This window comes from Chiroxiphia lanceolata, chromosome 6, assembly GCF_009829145.1.
Source record: "Chiroxiphia lanceolata isolate bChiLan1 chromosome 6, bChiLan1.pri, whole genome shotgun sequence".
In the NCBI taxonomy this organism is placed as follows: Eukaryota; Metazoa; Chordata; class Aves; order Passeriformes; family Pipridae; genus Chiroxiphia; species Chiroxiphia lanceolata.
The window spans coordinates 28,384,436-28,403,649 of NC_045642.1; the positions used below are offsets into that span (position 1 = coordinate 28,384,436).

A 19,214-nucleotide genomic window follows, 5' to 3' on the forward strand; every position below is an offset into this window, starting at 1 on the left:
GGTTTCTGTTTTTTTCTTTTCTTTTAAACAAAGCATTTAAGACAACTTTAAAAAGCAATCTTACCTGATTAGTGTTCTTCTGCCATAGGCACAGGGACCAGAGAACCGACAAAGGATTACATAAATAAAGCTAATTCACTAGTGATTAATGTATCCAGTGAAACTACGCTGCATTGATAGCACAATACAGGCAATGTTGGATACATTGAAATCACAAAAGGAAAAGGGGACTAAAAATGGCAGGAATTGGTAGGAAACTGATGTGAAAAAAAAAAATCAAACTTAGATCCTGAAATATACACTAATCTGAAAATTAATTTCTAAGGACTGCATTTTCCAGGAGCTTTACAGTGTTAAACCTCAGTACGGTCAGATATTAAGCTAGGTTGCCAACTTTTAAAAATCCAACTTACCTCAAATTTCATATACTTTTAAAGAAAACTTTTCATACTGAAGTGGTTGATACTTACAGGTTATCTTTGGTTGAACTCCTGTTTTGCCACTCTCAAAAACTTTGTTTGTGATGACATTTCTCAAGAGAGTGGATTTCTTTCTTTTTTTTTTTTAAATATATTCACACAAGTGTAAATACACATAAACAAATTTTGATACATTAAGATCCATTTTCTAAGTCCACTTTCTTAAAATCCAATCAAAAAAAATCAACTGGTCTGTTTTGTAATCAAAATCTGACCTCCTTTAAATTCTGTAAGCCTAAATAAAAGGATCTGAAAGGGTAATGGGATGGGAACAGTATCAGATAAATTGAAGTAATGAACAGAAATGAACAGGTAGAAGAATTATAAATCTTACCTTGAGCTCTCTTCAGACTCGTCCGTGCTGTAAATGGACGCCCCCTGCAATGCTGACACCCTGACAGTCTGTCGTTATTGTTTTATAAACTCATACCAAAAACATGCAAAGGTTCACTGTGCTCACTAGCCAGCTGCTAAGGATTCAACAGCCCCTTTTAAACATATCCAATATATACAATGACTACTTCCAGTTGATTTTTAATGTTAAGAAACCCAAAACAGCCCCCCAAATAATAGATTAAAGGCAGTAAAATGCCCAACAGCTTCTGAAACAATGAAGCTTGGTTTTTGTTTGTTTTGTTTGTAATTTTAAAAAAAAAATTATTACTTTTTTGCATCTTAGTGTCCGTGACAACTTGGGGCTGGGAACTGAACAGAATTCTACTGAAGTTTCACCACTGACCAGTTTCACATTCAATTGCTGAGCTTCTCCAGATGATTTTTTTCTAGAATTTTTCCCCAGGTTTTTATCTTCAACAACTTCAGTCAAGAGCAAAACTGAATATGTGTACTTACAATAACATGTAGTCACCTGCGTTTATATTGATACAGTTGTGTGAAACATGACACCAACCCCAGTGATTGCACGTGGTAAAGCTAAATAACACGGGCATACTTCACCTTTTCTTTAATGTTGATTTGGGGGTATTTTGAAAGAAAAGTGTGTGCTCAAAAGAGGAGCTTGCTGATACTTCTCTAGGCCAAGGACCATTCCAATCTTGTTGGGGAAAAATTAATACCAACTTTAAGCTAAACATTAAAATAAGAACGTTACATGCATAGTTGCACTTTACTATCCGCAAGTATCACTTTCCAAAGCAGAAACATTCACAGATGCACTAGCATTAGTGGAAACTTCTGTAAGTGGGAACCCTGGGGTGGGACTTGATGTGCACAAACATTTCCAAGCCAGTTACCCCTTTGCATATTTTTCTGAGGGGGCATCCATAAGTATAATAAAAAACAGAAGCTCATACTTACATCCTATTCCATGTTACTTTCCAAGCTGTGAGTTTCATCTTGCATTAGTCACCATATGATCTCTATCATAATGGTGGGGGTCAATGAATAGATTAGCTTTATGGGAATTTACAGTTCTTCCATGCATCTAAAGTTTGGTAAGTCTGGTAACCACTGACCTATTTTTATCTTCCCCCACTCTTAACTTAGAACTATTAAAATAAAAGACTTAAATTTAATTCAAGTTTCAACTCTTCATAAAATCTTGGATAATGTTACAAATCTACCTACAGAAACACACTCAAGTGTATGTCTTACGCTGCAGCCCCGTTTAGCCTTAGTTATAAATATCTTGACTTAATGTATGTGTAGCAACTTAAGCTGCCTTTATTCATGTTAAAGTGAGAAGACTGCAAAATACTCAGTAGCAATCAAAGTCTTAGCATAAAGATGTCAAGGGCCACTTTAACGTGGCAGTTGTCTTTTTTTGACTTGTAAAGAACTATATGTATATTAAACCTAATATAAACATCATTTTAAGTGATAATGCAATGTACTGCTAAATTTTATAATAGTGGTTTTTTGGATTTTGAAAAAGCCTAATTTTTATCAAGTGCAAAAACAAGAATACTACCTTGTGTGTATCTCTGAATTTACTGATCTCTCTTGATATCAGGTCTCTTTTGTCTTCCTCCATTTCTATAGCATTTATATCCTCCTAAAAAACAAGGGGGACAGGAGTAAAAGCATTAAGAGCCATCTGTACAGACACAGGAGAACAAGAGAAAAGCCGCAGGTTAGAAGTTTTCAACCAGTCTTGCAAGAGATAAATAAAGTCCTTCTGCAGTACCAAACCTGACAGTCTGATGTTAATGAGTGAAAAAAAAAAAAAAAAAAATCAGATGGACAAGAGTCACAAATCTGGCAACTAGCAGTAAACATAGTCATTGTCAAAGCCTACAATGTAAACGAACCTTGGTGATGAGTGGATAAGGTATCAGTGGGGCCACTGGAAATCTGCGGAAAATCTGCGGAAAAATCCACGGAGATTTTTTTTTTTAAAAATAGATTGCACACTACTCTGAAAAACAATGTTTTGTATGTTTGTACTACAAAGCAATATTGTATTGCTGTGATCTCATTTCTTTGATTCAACAAAGTTACAGAAGAACCTCGCTAATTCTCCCTTCGCTGAACTACTTTAAAACACATAGTGATGTCTCATGTTAGTAAGACTTCACTGAATTACAAGTGTACTACAGGATATTAGTACGCTATGGTAGCATCATAAACAAGGCTAAGCTACACTTGCCAAAATAAATGTTGTATATCTTGATTTTATTTACTCGCTAATTCGCAAAATTTGGTAGATTGCACCTGCTAACTTATAATTAGTGCGAATTAGCGAGGTTCCCCCGTGCTTGAAATTGAAAACCAGATTCCACTCACTCTCAGATCCCCACACACATTTTCAACTCCCCCACATCAGTCATGCCTTCATCCAGAAGAACTAACAGCCTCTGCAGCTAACACCAGCGGATTGATAGCACAATCTTCTTCATAACAAGCTCTTCAAGGGACAACAGCCCCAAGGCTGGCAAGTTTCCACACCCTCCCTCTGCCCCCCCAATATATCTGCATCCATCTTCCCTTTCCCCCCCCACCCTCAACAGTCTTTCTCTCCACTCTCCTTTAAAGACAAGAGCAACAAGCTAGTACCGTCTCTTCACTCCCACCTCTATCCACACAGGCCAAAGATGGCAATTTCCAAGTTTCTTTTCCTCCTTCCCAATATGGGAGGTATGATGGGATGCATTTCAACCCACAAGTGCTGTGTACTTTAAAAGAACTTATTTGCCTACTTGACTAGCTCAGATTGGTAAAATTCTACACAACACAGAGTTAGAATATCACTCTGTCCCAGGGACATAGTCAGCATCGAGCTCTTCAACGACTGCAATGGTCCCTTACAATGGTTAACTGCCTGGCATTATTCATGGCCATATATATATTTACCCACAGGACAATAGACATTGTAACAGTGCTCATAACAAAAAAATACAGCTGATAGCATTAAACAATGACTCATTACTCATTTGCAAATTCTCATCCAAAAAAACATCTTCTCCCAAAGGGAGGGAGAGGAAAGAAAAACAAATTCTCAGCTCAGCACTTTTATACCTCAGGTTGGCCATGACTAACAATGTTGTGGGAAGATATACTTGCTCCCTGTGGGAGATGTTACTTCTTGCACCATGCTTAAACTCCATAAGCATTATTGCTTTATTGCCTTGGAATAGGTACTTTGCAGAAGACTGAAATGTGTAAAAATCTTGGTTAAACCATTTTCCAATTTCTTTCACATTAGGTGCCGAATGGTAGGTGTGAAAGCCCATTTTCCCATGGTTAGAAACTTTGCTGGAAAAGCTAAGTCTGAGTTTGCTTATTCTTGTTCCCCCTTCTCCAGTTTGTTTTAATCCATAAAAAGGTCATTGACAGAGGCAGGTCTAAACCAGAACATTCATTCCTGCTTAACATGGTTTTTTTTGCATTGCACAAGATATGAAAGCCAGCTGATCAAATGCAGCCAAATTGAGATGTGTAATTTTGTAAGGCAGGAAGACTATAATGTGCCTTTCATCCCTGAAGGATCCCTTCAAGGTTTGTAAGGTATACACATATACAACTAATGAAGTGCTTCCACACCTGGGTAGACAGTTGCAACCAGCTGGATCAAGGCACACTACAAGAATGCATACTATATAAGCAGAGAGAAGAATTTTGTCAAAAACTACCAAATTCCTGGCATCTTTCATTGGAAATGGACGGTATGCAGAAACTCTTTACAGTTGTTTTTTAAGTTCTCATCTGAACGTCTACATGCACATACAGATTAAACTGCACTAAATTCAGTATTTCCACCTTCAGAGGGATGAAAGGTTGGTTCAGTCCTGCCCAGATTCAAACCTGTTGTTCCAAGAAGTCTAGGTGCTTAGATGCCTAAACCATCCTGAGTGGATGGTGTCTATAACTGACTAGCTTTCAGCTCAAAAAAAAAAACAAAACCAAAAAACTGCTGCTGACATCAATGGTTGTTGATGTGTTTTCTCATCAGAAGTTTAGGTTTAAAGTATTTGCACAAGGTTTGGCCATTATATAAAGGTGAGTTGAAGAAAAAAAATCTGTTTTGTCCAAAATCAAAACACATACGTCCTCCTTCTTTTCCTTTTTCTTCTTCCTGGGGTGAGAGTCAGATTCCTGGGAGGGGGCATTGAGCTCGCTGGAATATTCTCGTATTAAGACTTCAATGGCCCCTTTAATTATCTGATCTCTTCTCTTTGTTTCCTCATCCAGTGCTTCATCATCGTCATTTGTCGTCTCTGGTCTGGAGTTCTAAGGAAAAACGGCAAAGTAACAGGAATCAAGAAACTAAGAATAGAAGTAGTTTTATCAGAAGTTCACCTTTGATCATCAACATTCATGCCCCTACAGTATTTACTATAAAAAACCAAAATCCCAAACCAAAAAAAGACAAACAACCCCAAACAAACCACCACACGAAAATGAAACCACCTACAAGTAGTTATCAATTGCATAATTTCAGTCAGATCTTTTCACACTGGCAATACCATATTTACCACACAGTGTTACATGTGGAATGGCTGCAGAGAGCAAGTGTAGGATTGCATAATAAAACAGAACAGAAAAATGGTGATTAAAGCAATAGACAGGAAAAGAGTGAGTGCACTCACACTCCCAGAAAGGCAATCACTATAGTTGCAGCTCTTGATCAAAAGTTTTGCCCTGTATATTCCAGAACTTCACGTCATTTCAACAGCAGTTCCTCAAAGCCTTCTACTTAAGTGCCATGCAATATAAATGCCTACCTACAACTTTCAAGCTACAACCTATAACAGAACTATATTAAAGAAACATCATTGGGGAAAACATTCCTTGCACAGCAAACTCTTTCTTTAAATTATTGTTGATCAAGTACTTGGCAGTTCCTCATCTTTTTTGCCCCTTTCAACCTTGTAGGGAGGAAAAGGAACACAAAGAAGTGCCTTTCACTAAACGTTACATGAAACGGTAGAACGATGATCTGCACACTGAGCAAGGTAGCCCACCTCTTGATCCCCTGAATCTTTTAGAAAAATGGAATCTCACCTGAGAATCCAGCTGCGTATCCAGTCAAGCGATAGGTGGTGGGTGGAGTGAGGGGGAGGGAAGGGTCTGATGGAACAGCAGCTAAGAATGAGGGGGAAGGGAGGATTCAGTTGGAGCTGAAGAAGCTGCAAGGCCAAGGAGGAACAGGCTGAAAAGAGCTAGAAGGCAGTGACAGGGAGTGGAATTGAAGAGGTCCAGGGAGAAGAAGTGATCAGGGAGAGGAGCTAATTAGATAAAGGTTTGCTTGGTGTGTGTCTACATGAAATTGTATTGTAGTGTACATGTTTGATTTCTTAATTAAAAATACTAAAGAAAAAAGTTGCAACTTTTGGATCCAAGTGGTACCAGCACAGCAATGATGGTATGAAGCAGGTATTGCAAGCAATTCAATTACAATACACTTCAGTACTCCTCAGTAATTCACAGACTTTCTTTGCACCACCGCAAAAAAAGAAGTGCAAAAAACCGAACAAACCCAACAAAACCTAACAAAAAACAGGGAGCTAATCTCATTCTACAGTTCAACAGAATGGGTTCCTACCATTGTCTTCAGCAAAGCCATAAACAGTACCCTCCACTTCATTACAATCAATCCCCCAGAACTGATTGTAACCCACAGGGGGGCTCACAGAAAACAAAATTCAAAAGAGATGTACAAGAACTCCACAGATATTTTAAGCTTGTGTACAACATCAGCTGTGAAGCACAGTATCCCAGGTGATGCCAACATGAAACAAGGAAGTATGGACTGAAAGGGGCAATCAAATCAGACCCAGGCTAACAGCTAGTACAGTACTCCATTCAAAGCCCATGAAGTTCGCGCTCTGCTTTTCTAAGCCACTGCATTCAATCCCACACACTGGGTATGCAGTCAAAGATACATCAAGTACCTCAAGTCATCATTATGCCTCTAGTTCTGGTAAAGTAACATGAAATAAAAGTACTTGTGTTTTCACTATATTCTACACACATTTAAGAAATATTCCAAACTGTAATTTTAAAAATTTACCTGCTATTGTGCAATTAGTATTTTTTTAAGTTTTCCAAACAAGAGCCTCTTCTCACTTTCATTTTACAGAAATTGTTTTAAGAGCTATCTTAAGGCACATGCAAAATTTTAAAACTGTTATAGACCAAACTCAACAACTTGATTGTGGTGTGAAATGTATTATTTTAGCAAAGAAACAGACATAATTAATTTTAATGCAAATTTGTCAATTAACTATCTTTGTACCTCGCAAGAATTCAAAATACCAAAGATCTGTAATTATTCCCTAAGAGATCCTTAGTTCTAGAAAGGAATGGTACAAAAGCAATTTGTCCATCTACTAAATGTCTGAAACATGCTCTCTGATAACTGCATCTTCAACTGAATGATCTACTTCTTTTCCTTTTCGATGATTTGTTCTAGAAGATCATCAGTGAAGGGGAAAAGAAATTGCAATTCTCTTCAGACATCCAATTTACAGACTGACACAGTAACAACCACTTCTAGAGTTTACACACTTTCAAGAGTTTCTAAACAAAAATGAAGCAATGGAATCATAAGGTACAGCACTTTAGAATGAACTTCAGAATTAATTCTAGAGATGCAGTTGTAGCTTACAGATAAGTCTGAATACTATGGAATTAAGAGCTTACACTTCTCTGCCTTTCAACATATCTTCAGACTCATTAATGTGATTCTGGCAAAATCCCAAAATGCATTAAGGGCAGAGACAAGAGCAGAAGTTAAGAAACATGCTTGAAATCTGATCCAGTGAGTATGTTACATTGACACCCCACCAAAAGAACGCAAATCACACATTTATATACATACCCCATTAGATGCCTTTTTCTTTGCTTTCCATTCATCTAGCTGAGCCTTTGTCTTTGCATCAACTTTGACCAGCAGCTTCTTCTCTCCAATCTGGAGGTCATGGAGTAGTCTCAATGCTCGCAGTGTGGAATCTGGTTCTTTGTACTCACAAAATCCAAAGGCTGAAATGGATGATTAAAATAAAAAGTAAAAGCGTTAAAGCTCTTCAGGTAATTTACTCTGTGTAAAAAAAGTGTTTTGAAATAATAAACTTGGAACATAAGCACTCCCTTTTTAAAAGCCAGGAGTACACATCATAAAAACTCAGAAAGTTCACTTACTGCATTAATCTTTGATGTAACTAATGGTGCAGTAAATAAGGTGAAAGTAATACACACATTGTAGATGCCTTGTCCCTGGAAACTTCCAAGGTCAGGCTGGATGGGGCTCTGAGCAATCTGATGTAGTTGAAGATCTTCTTGCTCATTGAAGGGGAGTTGGACTAGATGAAATCTGAAAGGTCCCTTCCAACTCAAACTATTCTATGATTGTGTTTATACATCAAAGACAATTGTCCTTTGACACAGAAATGCATTTTACATGATGTACATAAGGCACTTTAGGTGGATTTGCAACTGCCTGAAGACCAAGGGCATTAATCAACAGCTCACTGCTAACCTAGAGGGACAAGTATTTCAAACTAGGTTTTTCACAACAGTTACAGAAATTTTTAAATCAGAAAAGCATTTTATGAGAGCAAAATAAACTAAGTTTGATATATTAAAAAAAAGCTGAAGGAACTGAACTACACTCTTAAAAGGAAAAAAAAAACCCTAGGAAGATATTAAAACACTAACAGCAAAAAACAGTAACCATAATTATTTCCCATATCCACTGGAGAAAGGCCACAAGAAAAAAAAAATCAGTTCAATTGACAAGAGGGAAGGTTAGTTTTACATCAGGAAAACCTCCTTAAGAGAGAAGGACAATACACATTATTGGAAGTGACTACTAACAGTGCTGCAACAGTAGGCTCCAAAGCCAAAAGTGGCAAGCCTTCCTCAGGGATGGTTTACAACCTCCTCATTTAGTCTCAGAACAGAAAGGTGAGCAAAATTAGGCTCTCAACATTTTCCCATTTAATCTTTCTCAAATTGATTTTTTTCATTCTCTCCCAATTCCAGAAAATACTAGTTCACTAACAGAAAGTATTTAGCAGTTATCTATCATATACAGTATCTTAAAATGTAAAATTATTAAGAACAGTAATGTGTCAAGATATTTAAAATACCACTAGGTAATAAAAACAAGAGTCTGTCTGTCTAAAGATTTTGAAAAGTACGAACACTTACCTTGAAGTTTTCCAGATGCCCCTTGCACTCTCTTCCAACTCAAAACCAAGCCACATTTCTGCATTAAAGATAAATATTATTAAATATTATTTTATATTCAAAACATTACAAAAGCTTTTTGCAAAATATGGCAAAATTAAAAAGGGTAAACACTACCAAAAATAAAAAAGGTCTATATTCAAAGACATCTACAGTATAAAAAATCTGTACTCTTCGCTTACTGACTTTCAACTCGAGCATAGAGGATTGCTACTCCAGTGACTGGGAATAGCTCTGCTTTTAGTACATATACAACACACTGCTTGAGGGTCATTACTTCAGTCATCAGCCTAACAAGCAGTCCACTGTACTTACTGCTAGAAGCTGCCGTATGAGCATGTCAGAGGCCTTCTCAGAAATGTTGCCTACAAAAACGGTGGTAGTGGGACCACAGTTTTCATCATTTTCTTTGTTCTTTAAGCCAGGATGGTCTTTTCTGACTCCCAAATGCTTTCCAACCATGGACACTGTGGTAGGAACTAATACCTAAAAAGAGGAGAAAAGGTTGTAAAATAAAGCATGGTATTGCTTTGTTTCTTTATTTAAATCCGTAAGACAAAAGACTTGGGCACGTACATTTATTTCAAAATTAAATTTTCATATGAACCTTAGTTAGGCTTACACAGTAAGACACCAATAAGCAGTTCTGACCTTAAAACTTTAAACAACACAAAAAAAGATTGCCATTTTCTGGCAAAGACAGAAAACAAAAGGTGTACCTGAAAATGGCTACTGGAAGGTCTCAAGATGAGCATACAGTAATGTTAGGTATTATTTCTTATACAAATAACTAATTTGCAACATTTGAGTCACTGGGAAGTTGAATTACCTTACCTAACTGTGTAAAAAGCAAGCTACAAATATGAAAGTAGTTCTGACTCAAAGGCTTCAATGGACATGGTACAGGTCTTCAAGCTTTCACACAGTGAATAAACACTACTGCTTTATTTAATCAATACTCTACCCAAAGCCTCTTTGGGTTAAGAAGCAAACATCTGTAAAATAACTGTACAGACAGGCATGTCATCTGCTCCGTTTTGCTGCACGTCTCTCCTTTCCCCTAGGATTTAACGGTACATATGCACTGAGTCTCTCTTCTCAAAATATCCTTCTAGAAGTGTCACTTAATAAAAATTACTCTATTCAAAAAACTAAATAATTCATTTGTTCCAGTATCCTTGTCTTATATAGACTGGTTACCGTGAATATATCCTCCAGTAGGAGATAATACAAGCTATCAAAAAACACCCCAAAACAATCTGTATTTTGGGGAGATTTCACTTCTGCAAAACTGCAGAAATGGTAATGTACCTTGAAGTCAAGAAGTAACCTTCATATTTTAAAGAGTGCTTTTTTCCGCCCCAAAATCATAAACCTCCCAACTAGAAATTACTAAGACACCCAGAGACCTTTCATTATGCTCTTCCATAGATGAGTATAACATGCAATTATTCCTTCCCTGCAACAAGGAGAAAGCAAGCTTACGTGTAAGCTTGTCAAAGCACATACTTTTGGGCAACTCAGCAGTGCTGCATGATGGCCTTATAAACCTGGATGAGGTGATACCCCCAGGGGACTACGTTAGGGCAACAAACTCAAGGGCAAGAGACCTGGAATGTCACTGATTTAGCTGTACTGCACGCACACACATGATCCAAAGGCGAAGCCTCAATGAATGTATTTGAGAGAAGTACACCTTCTTGCAAGAACAACAATCGCTTCACCTTTGCAGTTAGGAGCTTCAGACATTACTTTAAACTTTGTCTAGGTCAGAAATTAGCATAATTTGCATTATAGTTGCATTTAAAATGAAGCCTTTTCTTTCATAGTAGTATTCTGATGAAACAGAGCAAAACAAAAATACTGTTGACATCTACTAAGTTTTATTGTCCATTTGATTTTGCTATAATCTCATCCCCACTGTAATACTTACAGTTGGAGCAGGAGCCATAATACCCATTGGTACAGGAATCATAGGGGTCCCTGAGAAAGACAAGACATTAATTTTAGTCTGCCCTGTTGAGATAACTAATGAATACAAATTAACTGATTGCAGATATAATCTCAAACTAGAGAGCAATTTTGGTCAAATGAGAATTTCACAGTACTGACCACCAGTAATTCCTTAAGCATTCTAACAAGTCTAGGTACACTAACATACCACGGGCATCCAGGTTGCTTTCTCATAATACCATTTCAACTTTGTCACAAACAAATCTATTTTCAGAGTACGTTCAAACTGCAATATTGTTCTAGAAGGTATCGGTGTGATGAACCCGGCAGGGAATTCCATAAATAGAGAGCAAAAGCAGTTGATATCCTACAGATGATAATTCCATTCCTGACTTACACAATTCACACAGCACAGTCAATTCTACATACGGCTTAAGGATGAGGTCCTCTAGAGAATGGCATCAAGCTTCATGCTACTATTTATGGAATAGCTTAATTAAGGCAGTATAAAAAACCTCAATTGAGAAGCTCCCTACCTGCTGAATACTTGACTGGCAGTCTCTAACACTTAATTTAAAACAGTATATAATCAGATGAAACCATGTGATACCCCTCTTTCACAGCACCAAGTTCAATGGCAGCTCTAAGTACTATTATGTGAGGCAATACTTGATTGTAAGAAAGGCTGTTCATCTTTCCATGCCAGCTGCCAGAGGAGCTTAAATATATTAAGTGAATGGATTTCATCAAAACTATTTTTTGGCCAGTAAAGACACTGAGACTCAATAACAATGAAGTCAATCTCATGTCCTTCACAGAAAATAGCCTGTAGAGATCCTATCTTTTTTTTTTTTTATTATTCTATAAAAAGCTTTCATCTTTTTTCCCCCCTCTCAGTGCTTCCCTTTTGATCCTTCCCTTCTCCATTTTTTCATACCTAACTAAACTTCTGCAACCTACTGTTCCTGGACTTGTTCCCTCACTTTCTCTCATGTGTAGTCCTGAAACAGCACTTCTCCTCAGACAGGAGAAATCGCCTCCCTCTTCAGCTTTCTCATCCACTCCTGTTTTGTTTTATTTATGTTATTTTTTTAATTTATTGTCTCTAGCACTCAATCCTCTTCCTCAGTCCCTTCATATAAAAGTCATACTACCTCTTATCCCTCCAAGCCACTCAGAGAATCAAAAGTGTATTGCTCTTTCATGCTCTCAGTTTTAATGCACCACGGCATCTCACAGACGGTAACAACTACTCCCAGACAAGACTGATTGTGCAGCCCTATAACTATTACAACTATGATTATCACAATGATTTTAAAGTTACATCTCAGTAAAGATACTTGTGTTACGACTGACAATTCTATGAAACTATCAGCCCAATGCTCAGCACAAGCCAAAAAATCCACTGAAATATTGGGCATCATCACCAAACATACTGACCATAGGCATAATTTAACTGCTACACAAAAGCTTGGTGCACCTACACCTTTGACAACAGTCTACAGACCTGGTCTGTGCAACACAAGAACACCACCCAGCCTTAGGCTGAGAAGAGCAACTACATGAATTAACTGGTAAAGCAGCTGCTTTACTATGAAACACTGTACACTCTGGGACTCTTCAAGTGTGGAGGTTTGGAAGCAAGACATGGAACGTGGCTAAGGTGTAGAAAAGCACAAACCACAATTCACCTAACTCCCACATCAGAACTGGGGCAGGAGAGGGACACTAAGTAGGTAATGAGTTTAAAGACAAAAATAATAGAGTAGCACTTTACACAGCGGTTAAGGAACTTCTCAAATTTGGTGTAAGAGGTGATAGTGGAAATGGACAGTATCAGCAAGGTCAAAAAACACCAAAGTGTTCGTGAATGACAGGCCTAGAAAAAGATAAAGGTCACATGAAAGATCATATTCTAAGATCCTTCATGCTACAGTTGTATGAGGGAACAGACTGAGAAAGCAGATAGGTGTACAAACCCATCCAAAATACCATTTTGTAGTCCCACTGCCCAGACAATGCATCAGTCTATATGGACTGCAGGTCTGACCCACTACAGCATTTCTGACATACAAACTGGAATTTTTTACATCTTAATGGTATCCAATAGTCTTCAGAGATGACAAGAGTTGTCAGGATCTGTTTCTTATCAAATCTTCCACACTGAGATGTGGAAATGCTAGAACTTCTTGTTTTTAACAACAATATTTTTAAGCAAAACAAAATACCTTCCCTAACTTCATTCTTATAATAGTAAACTACTGCAGCTGAAACTTTTCAAAAAATTATAGGCTAAACATGAAATTTTGACCAAACAGCTAGTGAAAAATAATACTATAAGCCACTAAAACTGTGATCATATGTATGGAATAAGTTCAGAGTAGACTTTCATAAAATCTCTGTAGCATTTTCAACTCTACTGATGCACTTACACTAAGAACCGAGATCCATATCCTCTATATGTCAAAATATGTTGTCTGCACAGGTAATCAAATCATGTTTCTAGTGTGCAGAGAAAAATTTTATTCTCACCTGATACCAGGTTTCTCCACTCTTCAGATTCCTAATCCTAACACAAGACTATTTATATAAAAAGTCAAACACAGCAAGAGAACAAAAAGATCTATGTCACACATCTTAAGCAGAAAATTGTTCAGAGAAGAAAATTTATCAGGCATTTAAAAATATTTGTCAGAAAGTTATTTATTAAAGTATCTGGTGTTTTACACTAGTATATATAAACTGGAGCTAGTAAAGATAAGAGGTATGGTTGTAAAATTTAACCTGAAATTTCTGATGGCAGGATGCTATCTGAACAAGAACTCTGCCTTAGCAGAAAATAGATAACAGCTCATAGATCTGATGAAAAAAGTTTAGAAAAATAAATGCAAGTAAAGATTAGCTTGATAAATGGATGTGCAGAATCTTTTCGTAGTTCAGCCATTTGGTTTTTGAATGCCTTTATTGTCTACAAAACACTTGTGTACAACACAACTTAAGACCATACAGACAGAAGATATTTTCTGCAGCCCTTGTGACAAATTTTAAAGAGGTAAATCTGATGCATTCCTTTCTCCCACTCGCTCTGTGGTCTTCTGCCTCCAGTCACTGTCATCCATATAGGCCATGTACAGAAAAAAAGTGGTTCCAGACCAAGAAATTACAGTCTCAATGCAAAAAACAGAGGCTGATCTTACAGATCTTACAGAACAAAGACAAAAAGATGGGAATAATTTTGTGAAGACTAGAAGCAATGAAGAACATAACAGCAAGTTTGCAAGATGTGTGGAGGAAAGTACGTAAGAAGCAGAATAAAAGAAAGTGAGACATAAAAAAAGTAAAGAAAAACAATACAACAAGTCGGACCTTCTCTGAAAGTTAATCCTGTATTTTCACATTACATGTACTCAGCGTACCCAAGAGCATCCAAAGGCTATTACCATGGCTTAAGTGAAAGGAACTGAAAATCACAGTCTACTGCCAAAACAGTGGCTCTTAGAACACCTAACACTAACCAAAATCATCACTTAGCTTCAGTCTTGGATAAAGGTCCAAGACAAAGTCCAGTACTGTTTCTAATGGTCTCATTTCTGGTCAAAAGTAAACAGCTTTTGGTAGACCAAAAGGAGCTCGCTCACATGACATGATAAGAAACTCAACTGTAACACACACAAATCAGAGTTTTGAAATACATTAAGAGCCAGTAACTTTTTAAACAATTCAGAGTAATAAAAGGAAATTTATTTCTACAACACTTCCATACACTAATATAACTTACCAGGAGGTACAGGTGGAGGAAAGCCAGGAAACTGTGGAGGTGGGATCCCAGGGGGAAGTGTCGGGATTCCCATAGGAGGGCGATTCAAATGAGGTGGAAAAGACATTCTTGCAGTCACAATCTGCCAAAAAAGACAGAAAAGAAAACTTGTACCAGTCAGTTCCCAAACATGAATTACAAAAGCAGGGCATATGATAAGTGTCCATAACTATTTTAAATCTTTAAGACATTCAACTTTAAATTAAAACTATATTTAACTTATTTTCCCCCAACTATTCATTAAGCTACAAATGTAGTAGACAGCACTTCTAGAGAAGTGTTTCAGAATGAAGAGAAAAACAAAACTGTATCTGATTCCTCATACCAATAAAGAGCATTTAACAGTTTGTACAGTTTCTTTAAAATAAAGTTAACTTTGCAGTATTTGAAAGTAAAATTAATCTTGTAATATATTTTCAATAAAGGAAGTAGTGCTATTGTACAAGAAATGATCGCAGACAATACAACTGAAGTACAAGATGAGAGAGAGAACTGAGACATCCCAATGCTCAGCATTAATGGGAATTGTATTTATGATGACATTGAGGAGATTCCCCAAATTCTAGCACAGAGAGAGTTAAAAGCTTGGAAGAGAGTTCTGTGATCTATTTTTAACTTCCCAGTCCACAAATCTTCTAGAGCACAACTTGGACATTAGCCCATGAGCTAAGAGTCAACATGCTACCATGGAAAGTAAAGATCATTTCAACATCATTTGCTATTCAGACAGTTATTATTATGTTACTGACCCTGAAACAGACACCACCCAATAGCAAAAACCTCAAGATCACCCTTAATGCAACTAAGGAAGCATGCATTCTTGCTTCCAATATTATTTTGGCAACCTTACACAGTCAAGTCTTCAAGAAAGATTGGCCCTCAGTCGTAAAACATCCAAACTCGGTTGCTGTTAATGCTGCCGAGCACACGCGTACATCACACTGCAGTGAGGAAGCACTAGAGGAACTGCAAACACACTGGATCACGTGGAGAGGAATCACAAAGACACATTATCACAAGAACCCAGTTAGCTGTCCGCACAAATATTTGCATTTCTCACTGGCCTGTACAGACTACCTTACAACCTACAGTCCTGTATCTTCACCACAAATGCTTTCCAACAAGGCAACCATGAGTCAAAAACTAAGCAGGCTGTCTTGAGAAAGAGAGTTACAGTAAGCAAAATTCTGATACGTACAACAGATCTGTATCACTGTGTTCATGCTTTCCTCAAGGCATGGACACAACAGCAGCACTGAACACACAAGGAACTGGAAACAAGTTTTGCAGAAGACAGATGTGCCTTCCATACATGTACAAGAGTAAGCCACTAATGACAGTCTTAAATACTAGAAGTAAAAGCTAGTATCAGTACTCTACCATAATAATAGGTACTTTGAAAGAGCTAAAAAATTACAAGAGAATTATGTAGGAAAACTTTATTCCCCCAGACTCTGGAAACAACTATGAGAGATAAATGTATATAGTGGACTGGAAAAGATGAAAAAGAAACCCAAATGTATTTGATAACACCTTTGAACATCAGAACTTATTTATTCTGGTCTAAGAACATATGTATAATCCTATCATATAATTAATTCAAAACCACACTTACAACTACATCCATTACATGAGGTGTGTGATGATGGCATTCATGAATTGGCCTCAAAGGGCTTTTATCAACACCTCATCAGGCAAAACAATGAACACTCCTGTGACAAAAGATCTAAGATGGTAGAAGAAAGAAGAGAGTGAATGCAAGCATTCTTCCAACAGTTCAATAAAGATTTTATGTAATATAATAAACATAAAACCTCCCCTCTCTCTTAGATTCCATGTGCCTAAGAGCATATTTCCTTTCTGTCATTCTTGAATTTTTAGAACTGCATAGGCAAAGAAAGGCAGCAAAGATGTATGCCATTTTATTGTTATAAAAACTATTTATTGTCTCTTCAGACTATCTGCACATCAGCTGACAATCATCTAGAATCTGAAACTCGGATGGTATGGAAAGGAATAGAACTCCCTTATCTGCCTTGGTATCACTATTTGAAACTTTCACACACACACACAAAAATAGCCAACAGAAAAGGCACAAAATTAAGATATTTAAGGCTCTCAGTCCTTATTTATATTGCAAGCTGACAGACAGACAGGCAAGATTCAAAGGTGTTTTAGGGCAGATGGTACAGCAATAAGCTACTGGGTCTGAGGTGGTTCTAAATAGGCTACACCAGTGTTACACCATCAAAGGTACACAAGATGTTAAGGAGTGGTCTGTAAAACAAAGAACAATTGGGGAAGTAATTTTCCAGGCTGCCTGTAGGTGCAGTCCCTTCTCTCACTCTGATAAGCACTTTATCTGAGCCACCATTTTGGAGAAGCAAATGAAAAAAAGCCTAGGGACTAAGAGGTGAAACAATTCGTTGAATTAAAAGATGCTGAAACATATTGGATTTTTCAGTGTAACAGTGGATGTTACATATGCACACAAGAGAAATTGGTTGGTTTTTTTTAATTTAAATTTAAAAAGCAAAGATTTAGCAACCAACAAAGCTATTATTTACTGCATAAAAGGGACAAGGTAATAAGAAGAGAACAAATTTAGTCTTTCAATCTCCTAGTTAGATGATGTGAAACACAATTATCCATAGGGCTTCAACAATCCATTTCACTTAAAACACTGTTCTTTCCCCTCTGCCCCCTATATTTGTACACTTATTTTAAATATGTAGAAAGCTGCCCTGCTACTAACTTAATTCTTGCATGGACCAATCCTTGCACCTCTACTTCTGTGACACTGAAGATCAACACCAGAATTAAAGAAAGCCTTGGTCTCTTTCTCCCTACAATATATAACTACTACTGTGAAACCAGCAGAGAGAACAGTTTAATTCTATTTCCATTATGAAAGCTCTGAGGATCAACAGATACTAAGGTCAAAACTGTTCACTGGAGAAGTGAGAGATCTGGATGAGAGAGGAAGATGCACCCAAGATGCTACAATGAAGGGAACCACATAGCACATCCTTTTCTGTCAGGAGCTACAGAACACACTAGAAATGTAGATACTCTTACAACAGTCAGAGGGGCCTCTGACATCCAACTTCTAAACAAGTAGAAACCAAAGGTTAGGCATGAAAAGTTAGAAGATGCTAAGCTGGATCAAGGTAGAATACACTTGTAAACATCTTGGGAACAGTATCTTGAACTTCTCTGCAGATTGTCCTACTACTCTGGCAGTACAATTCACTGATCAGCGTCTGTCTCAGTATTCTATATGGTGAACTTCAGATTTCCCCAATTTATTCAAATGTGTAAGTAGGGAACTAAATAGTCCTGACATATTTTTAAAACTTCTGTTGCTTGTGGAAGTATTATCTCAAGTGAAACTGAATGTAAGCAGCATTCTTGACAGCTGCATTTTAACTAGCAGCTCTTTAAGCAAGAGTGTAATTTGAGTGAATATTACAGGGGTCACAAAAATACCAGAGAAAGAAAAGCAGTGATCAACTGGCCTGATGTCAGTGAAAATACTGAAACAATGAAATCTTTACTCCCCAAAATGAGGGATTTGTGTCAGGTCTCTGCATGTAGTCAATTTAGACTATGTCTGTGCAAGCAAGCAGAGCAATGCAACAGGAGCAAGTCTGTTAATCAAAACTAATGGAGTTGAGACCCTAATGTCGACACTACATGTTTTGGGGTGGTTCACCCATTTTCATGTAAGGGTGCATTTTGTAATATATTTTCCTCCAACAGGAATCTAGCTCATCCACTGAACTAGTGCAAACTAACGTGAAATAAAAGTTTCCCAAGTGATGATGATGACTGTGAGACTTCTTCAAGACCACACCCTTGATCCGAGTTAACACAGTAAAGTAGGTGCACACATGTTATTAAGCCTTGGGCCATTTTTGTAAGCTTACTCTACACTGACCTAGCTCAGAAACAGCCGAAGCTACTAACTAAAGCAAGTGCCACATAAATACAGCTACAATATTCCAGGTTCAACTTTGCCCCAGAAGGAGTTCAGTTGCTTTCACACTGCTCTTCTGAGTTAATAAGTCCTGGTGGAACCAAGCACCATGCAGAGTCAGCTGCACCAATCTTCTGAAACCTGAAGAGAGTACAGGGCTATCCATATGGTTCTAAGGTTTGGTAAAATCCACTGGGACTTGTTAATTCTGTCTTGGTGCAATCCCTGTTGGGACAGAGCTCTGTCCACTAGGAGCACACTGGCTCTGACACACAGCAAAGCAAGCGTGCAGGGCTGCCCTGAGTGCTGGACTCAACTGTCTGAGACTACACAG

At 37.5% G+C, this 19,214-nt stretch overlaps 1 protein-coding gene across 4 annotated transcripts in view; it reads right to left on the reverse strand.

Moving 5' to 3' along the window:
* Nucleotides 1-19,214, reverse strand: part of RBM25 (RNA binding motif protein 25) — a 33,973-nt gene that overhangs the window by 11,726 nt on the left and 3,033 nt on the right. For 3 of the 4 annotated variants that reach the window (XM_032692278.1, XM_032692277.1, XM_032692280.1), the window contains exons 2-9: nt 14,863-14,983; nt 11,065-11,114; nt 9,447-9,617; nt 9,093-9,150; nt 7,762-7,922; nt 4,986-5,168; nt 2,750-2,803; nt 2,410-2,493 (exon numbers count right to left, since the gene is read on the reverse strand). In XM_032692278.1, coding sequence (XP_032548169.1) covers nt 2,410-2,493; nt 2,750-2,803; nt 4,986-5,168; nt 7,762-7,922; nt 9,093-9,150; nt 9,447-9,617; nt 11,065-11,114; nt 14,863-14,983 — 882 coding nt within the window. The remainder of the gene's footprint in view (nt 1-2,409; nt 2,494-2,749; nt 2,804-4,985; nt 5,169-7,761; nt 7,923-9,092; nt 9,151-9,446; nt 9,618-11,064; nt 11,115-14,862; nt 14,984-19,214) is intronic. The other variant, XM_032692279.1, reaches the window with a different exon arrangement.